The sequence below is a fragment of the Mustela nigripes genome, chromosome 4 (genome assembly GCF_022355385.1).
Source record: "Mustela nigripes isolate SB6536 chromosome 4, MUSNIG.SB6536, whole genome shotgun sequence".
Classification (NCBI taxonomy): Eukaryota; Metazoa; Chordata; class Mammalia; order Carnivora; family Mustelidae; genus Mustela; species Mustela nigripes.
In genome coordinates this window covers 185,024,476-185,031,800 of record NC_081560.1, presented here as the reverse complement: position 1 = coordinate 185,031,800, position 7,325 = coordinate 185,024,476, and the positions used below count along the sequence as shown (strand labels likewise).

The 7,325-nt window shown below is 48.9% G+C and overlaps 1 protein-coding gene across 1 annotated transcript in view; it reads right to left on the bottom strand.

Annotated features, from left to right (window-relative positions):
• The window catches only part of ABRAXAS2 (abraxas 2, BRISC complex subunit), a 28,752-nt gene extending 27,756 nt beyond the window's left edge, over positions 1–996 (bottom strand). Inside the window, exon 1 of the mRNA XM_059398777.1 lies at positions 863–996. Coding sequence (XP_059254760.1) covers positions 863–961 — 99 coding nt within the window. The 5' untranslated portion in view covers positions 962–996. The remainder of the gene's footprint in view (positions 1–862) is intronic.
• Positions 997–7,325: the final 6,329 nt, after the last annotated feature.

The following is a 7,325-nucleotide window of genomic DNA, read 5'->3' as shown; positions in this document are numbered from 1 at the left end:
ACTAAATGAATTTGAGTAACTCATTATTAACATCTCTTAAAACCATCTCTCAATTATGGACTTAAAGATAAAAATTATCTAGTTTCACTAAGAAACTTCCAGCTAGGCGAATGACATTAAAAGACAATTCGGAAAATAAAGATATTGAAGCAGACAGGCTCTGCTCCCTCTGAGCTCCGAAGCCTATGCGTTTTCCGATCACTCATATGTAGGCCTGTCATTTCCCTATTTCACTGCGATTAGCGCCGTGGCTTTAAAACATTCGCCAAGGAACTAAACGTGCAACTTCAAGGCAAGCAGACCCGACACCCAACACTCCTGTTTACATTCTCCATTTTCCATTGAGGCGAAGAAAACACATGAACGCATCTCACAAGTATGAATAGTGACAGTCATGGTTTCCCTCGTCGCACCCCACGACAACCTGTGAGACCGGCGGGCAGGGCTGGGTGCCTCGGCTCCTAGACTAAAGCTCGGTCTCTCCGCTCTCTGCCGACCCCGGGAGCCCCTCGCAAGTCCAGAAGCCTGACTCTTAGGGAGGGGCAGACGCTTGGTCTCCAGTTAGCGACGCTTGACACTGCCGGCGGCCAACCTAGACAGCTTTGCTGAAAGGGAGACGGCTGTCCTGAGAGGGTCAGGAGGCGGCAGGCACTGAGCGAGGGGGCCCAACCCCGGGACGAAGGAGCTCTGGGTAGCAGGAGCTCGCCGGGGGCGGGAGCCGCCCGGGTCACCAGCCCCTAGGGCCCGCCCGGGAGCCCGGGAGGGGGGGGGCGAGCCGCGAGTGGTCCGGCTGGGCCGCAGACACGGGCCCGGGACCAAGGCTGGAGGCTCCAGCCGCCGCGGCGGGGGGCCCGGCACCTACGTGGTCGGCGTTGCTGTTGGCGCTGTGGAAACACACAGCGCTGAAGGTGTAGCCCGAAATGGAAGCCGCCATGATGGAAATCTCCAACTCCCCCATCATGCCCCGCGGAGAGGACACAGCCTTCCGGCCGGTTCCGCCCCTTGGCATCCTGGGAAATGAAGTCTTCGGCGGATGAGGCCAAGGGGTCGCTTTGCCCGCGAGCGAGCGCTGAGAAATGCAGGTCTGCGTGATCGGAACTGACCCCGAGGACGTGTCCTCTTTGTGGGTCTCGCGCGCGGCACATCTCAGACACTGCCTCTTCTGAACAACCCTCGAAAGTTCCCCAGATCGTCTTTTCTGTTTGCGGGGGAAATTCTTACTGATAAAAGCCAACATTGCCGTGTTCAAGGATGAAAGGAGGGCGATGATTCAAGCAATTGTATGGCTTGGGTTTGACGTGGAGTAACATGCTGTGATTTCCATTTTCATATGACCATTCTAGCTGCTGTCGAGACTACGATGTCGGGGAGGGAGACGGGGGGTGGGGGTGGGGGAAAGTGTGGCGGCACTCCAGTAACCCGAAGGGACAAAGGTGGTAGCTGTGGAGGTGCTAAGAAGCTATTGGATTCTGCGTACAAAAAAAAACAACAACAACAAAAAAAAAAAAACCATGAAAAATCATGGAAAGAAAAAGAAGAACAACAAAATAACCATGAAAATAAAATATATAACAGGAAAAGAAACTCAGGGGTCCTTGTTCTTCAATTCGTTTGATCGCTCAGGGTAAAAACTGAACTCCTGATCTCCGTCAAGCCTCCTTCTACCACACTGTTCAGCAAATGGAACTGCTTTTGACAGTTGCAAAGGCCAAAAATCTTCGACTCGTTATCGACGCGCCCCATTTGATCCATCAGCACAATCTTAAAAATATGTGGAGAATCCTAGAATTCACTGCTAGCACACCTAATGGTGGTCCAAGCCATTAACTCTCTCCTGGATCATTTTAACCATCTCTAACTTAAGAGGTCTGAACTGGGGGTACCTTTGGCGGAGTCTGGAGACATTTTTAGATGTCACAACTATGGGGAGGGTGCCACTGGTAATTTAGTGGTTAGAGGACAAGGACACTGGCTGCTAATCATCCTACAAAGCATGGGAGAGCCCCTCTCCCCCTCTCCCACATCAATGGGATGATGTTGAGAAACCCTATATTCCAGCTTCTGTCTTTAACCCCCTCCCTACCAAATCTATTCTCAACATAGCAACTAAGCTGGTCATGCTAAAAACTGAAATTTAAAATTTAAATCATGTTGCTTCTTGGTCTAAACCCAAACCTTGTAATGACCTCGTCTGACTTCCTTCCTTTCTGCTGAGCCCTTTGTTCACTCTGCTTCAGCTACACTAGTCTTTCTGCTTCCTGGCAATTCCTATCTCGTCCTACCTCAGGGCCTTTGCACTTGCCCTTCTCTTTACCGAGAGTGCTCTTCTCAAAGAGCAGCTCGAAGTTTCCTCCTTTATCTCTGCTCTAGATGTTGTAATGTGCCAGCCATACCCACCCTTCTGGGATTGATAGACTTATTATTCTAGCCGCAGGGGAAATTGTTTGCTTTCTCTGGGAATTACCTTCAGTGTAACAGAGTGTCATTGCCTAAGGTCATTCCGCTTTTCCTGGGCAACCAACATTCAAGGCCTTATCAGTGCACAGATAAAGGTCCACCACCTTCCCTTCAACTTGGGGCAACTCCAAAGGGTCAGCTCAGTTCCAGAGTGCTTTGTGGGGGAAAGGATGCTAGTGCTAGCTGAGGTGCTGTTGTAGCTGTACCCCGGTCCCAACCACTTCCTCCATCCAGCTCTGTTTCTTTCCCTTCCCCAGTAGGTGGTGAGCCTGAGAGCACTTCCTAATAAACTTTCACGTTCATCTCAGTGTTAGACTCTGCTTCCCTGGGGATACTACCTATGACGACCTCTTGTAGGTTTCCACTTGGTGCCACCCTGTCAGAGAATCCTTCCTTATCACCCTAGTTGGACTGCAGCCCTCACCTGATGTTCTCAATCTTCCTCCCCTGTTTCCCTTCCCTTTTCCCAGTCAGCACCACCTCACATCATCTCTGTCTTATTCATTTCCCCAGCGTATTGCCTTTGTTCCTCCACTGGCATATGCTGAACTGCATGAAGACAGGGACTCATCTTTGATTTACTTCCTGGTGTATCTCCAGGGGGACTCAGTCCCAGGACCCTGGGATCATGACCTGAGCTGAAGGCAGACACTTAAATGACTGAGTTACCCAGGTGTCCTGCCACAATATTGGTAACAGAAAATGCAACCTACAAACAATGCAAATGGTAAAATCCCATTTCTGTATATTTATCAAAACAAAGCAGTGCACTTCTGCAAGTACGCGTATGCCGGCAAATGGCACACTCTGCCACGAGGGGTCTGAAAGTAGAAACAAGAAAGTCCAGTTTCATTTGGATTATGCCCATTGGGCAGTCAAGGAAACTGGAACCTAAAAGGGTTAAAGTACGTGCTTTGCCCAAGGTCACGCCTGGTAGGGACAAAGTTGTGATTGAAGTTCAAGATGGTGACTCCATAATCTGTGATCAGGCAAGAGAACACAAAGGAAAGGAATGGGTGACATCAGGCATCGAAGGAGAGAAAACCCAGCTGGGTTTTAGGGACCTCTGTAGAGGGAGAGAGGGGAAGAGAGGATAGCTGGGAACAGAGAAGGGGCCTAGAGCTGAATGGTTTGAAGGAGGTCTACTGGGAAGGGGCTGTGGTGGCCCCAGTGAGCTGTGAGCCTGAAGAAGCCCAAGGGAAGGCAGAATGATGACAAAAATGTCCCTGAGCCTTGAGACCAGGAGAAGCTGCATGCAGAGGGGTTGAGGAAGGGCAAGACAATGATGATGCTCTGCTTTGGCTGATGGTAGGATGGTCAGGAGCCAAACAAATGGAGAACATGGGGAAGACAGGGTTTGGAGGCATCAGAGCTGGGGGAGAAGGCAGTGCAAGAAAGTTCAGTTTTGAACAGGTTGAATTTCACATAACAAGAGACATCTAGGCCAAAGCAGTAAAAGCCTAGAGCTGGGGATAGAGGATGAACCTGGAAGTCACTAATAGTAAGAAAAATACCTAACATTTACCAAACTGACCATCTGCCAGGCTCTGTTCTAAGCTCTTTAGATGTACATTCTATGCCCTTATTCAGTTTTACTAACAATGCCCTGAAATAAATGCACTTTGTTGATTTTTAAAATTTTCATATTTTTTAACAATTTTATTTATTTGACAGAGGGAGCGAGAGAGTGTGTGTGTGAACAAGCAGGGACTGTGGCAGGCAGAGGGAGAGGCAGAACATGGGGCCTGATCCCAGAACCCTGGAATCATGACCTGAGCTGAAGACAGCCGCTGAGCTGACTGAGCCATCGAGGCGCTCCAAATAGACCTATTGTAAACTCTGTTTTATAACCGAAGAAACTGTGCTAGCATTTATTGAGCGTTTACCATGGGTCAGGCACGTAGGAGTTCACGGGAGTTCTCTCATTTAATCTCTACAAGGGCCCTAATTGTGAAAGGATGGGCATACTGAGGCCCTGAGAACTGACAGAACTTGCCTCTAGTCCTACATGATAGGGTCAGGACTCAAAACCTGAATCCAACTCTACAGCCTTGTGCCTACCTCCCGTTTTAGAAGGCTCACTTAAGAGCAGGTGGTGCTGGGAAAATAGGGAGGGGTTTTCAAGAATGGCATCCTAGGTGGTGTTGATCACCACAAGAGGATCCAGGAAGGTAAAGCCTGGAACTTGACCCTCGGTTTGCCAAATGCGAAGTGTTTGAGAACTCTTGAAAGCACTGTTTCAGGGAAGTTGTAGGTAAGCAGGGTTCCGGGCTGCAGGGATTGGCAGCATGACAGAGGGCATCCGGAGAGCTCCCCCCACACCCCCCAATACCGCCTATGTAATGGACACCTGGTGAGAGGACTATGTTCCTTGGATCATTCCACCTTCTCCTTGGTGATGGGCAGCTCTGCTCGGATTGAGCTTCTCCACCCTCCACTAAGAATCCTGTTGCCCTGGGTGATCAGAGGTGGTGCCCCACACAGCCGTCAGGACTAAACAGCCAGAGTTATCCTGGAGCCAGAGCAGGAACTCTTTATAAACAGAGGGTTTTTCCAGGGCTTCATACCAACAACTGTTTATAGTGTTCATCACACACAGCAAAAACATCTTAAGTGTTGGCAGGACACCAGGTTGAAGATGGCGTTATCTTTCATGGGTGCTTCTTAATTAGAACCTAAAACTTTTTAAGACTTGGTCACATTCAAGCTTGCTTTCTCTAACATCTAGAGCCTGGAAAAGATCAAAACAACCATTTGCCCAGCGCAGCACTAATTGGCTGTGGCATTTGGTGGTTTTATTACACTGTAATAAGGTTACTTCTGTTATTTCTTGAGTCCTTTAATCACTATACACATGGATCTCCATCTGTCTTTTACTGTATTCTAGCACCAGTAGTTGCTGGAACATCTTGGAACATCTTGTCTAGGAGAAGATGCACATTCAGTCCTCACTGGGGTCTCTGTCAACTGTTGGTGCTGTTTACCTCTAGGGACTTATTGGACTTCTGTTTGCTGAGTCAACAGAAACGCGGCCTAGGAAACATTCCTTTTGTTTGGAAGGCAGCTTTCCTAGGAGCCTTTGAGAGCCTTGCCTAGGACATTGGACTGTCAGTAGTTCACTGCTGCTACAGAACCCCCCCGACCTTTGGCTCATAGATTTCTCATATTATACTACAGAACTCCCAGTGGTTGTCAGACCAAGAGCAGATGAATTTCAGGTTCCTGGTTTGGAAGCAACCTGGTAAGAACCAGTCACCATCTATCTTAGGCATGGTGCAGGTGAGGAAGTTGAAGCATACAAAGGTTAGGAGTCTTGGGCAAGGTCAAGGTGCCTGGTTAGGGGCAGAACTAAGACAGGCATCCGAGCATCTTGACTCCCAGCATTTTCCTCCACACACTCTGATTCCCATGGTTGGAGTACTATGGTGTGGGGGACGGGGAGGATGTGGTGTGGTGGTGTCGTAAGGCAGTCATTTCTCTGGGCATAAATTCCCGTGTCCACCAGTGATGTCAAGTTCTGAGAGGGCAGAATGCTATTTTTAAGGGAGAATCCAAACTACAAATTAAATCTCTGACCAGGAAGCCGAAAAATGCAGCAGACTATCCCATCCAATTTCCAGATCTGACCATGATGTGCATACATGAGGTGATTTGTGTTTGCAATCAGCAGTGTTGGCTTAAGGTAATGTGGTTTTCCCATTGCCAGCCTTGTCCAAAATGCAGTACCTTGAATAGTCCTGTTTTTAAAAAATGTAGCTGAGTAACGTTTTTTTTTTTTTAATATCTTGTTTGTTTCTTTATTGAGAGAGCACGAGAGAATGCATGTGCAAGTGGGGGAGGCAGAGAAAGAGAGAAGGCAAGAGAGAATCTCAAGCCAGCTCTGAGTTGAGCACGGACCCTAACACCCAGCTCCATCACCTGACCCTGAGATCATGACCTGAGCAGAAGTCGAGTCAGTAGTGGATTAACAGACTGAGCCACCAGGCAGCTGAGTAACCTTAAATATCTAATAGATCTTATTCAGTGAATCATGAAGCAGACGATACCCAGTCTATGAAGTAGAAGGGAGCTCTGAGGAGTTGTGCAAAATGGAAGGTTTTTATAGGCATCAGATATCGGGTTTGGGGGTGGTGGGGGTGGGGAGGGTTGGGGCACCTCGGTGGCTCGTTCCTAAAGCATCTGCCTTAGGCTCAGGTCATGATCCAGAGTCCTGGGATCCAGCCCCACATTGGCTCCCTGCTCCGTGGGAAGCCTGCTTCTCCCTCTCCCACTTCCCCTCCTTCTGTCCCCTCTTTAGTTGTGTCTCTGTCAAATAAATAAATAAAATAAAATAAAATAAAAAGCAGGGGGTGCGTTGGCTAGTACATTACGAATGGATTATTTCAACATCCCAAACTAACGTAAAGTTGTCGACTATACTTGAATAAAATAATAAGAAGAAAAAGAATGGATTGGTTCGGACAATGTCACTCTCCCTTAAGGGAATCTTCTCAGGCAGATTACTGCACTAATGCCCACCAGAGAATTCCATACTGATTGGTTTAAAATTCCATTCCTGGAAGAGGCTCAAATCGGAGTTAACGTTGGATATTAAGTCTCAGGTTTAGCAAACCTGACTCCATTTGGACCTGCTTCTTCCTCTCAGTCCCTTACAAACAGCAGTCCTCCCATGCAGCGGCGCTTAGGCGGGCACCCCAGCAACCGGGTGCCTCTGACGCTGGCGGCAGCGGCCAGAGAGGCAGGCGAGACCCCGGCGACCACGCCTGGGTTTGCGAACCTCCACTCCGGACCAAAGACGAGCTGAGGAAGCCGAGGCCAGGAGTAGTAGAGAGGGCGGCCTCCTGCCGCCTAGAGGCGCCCACCGACGA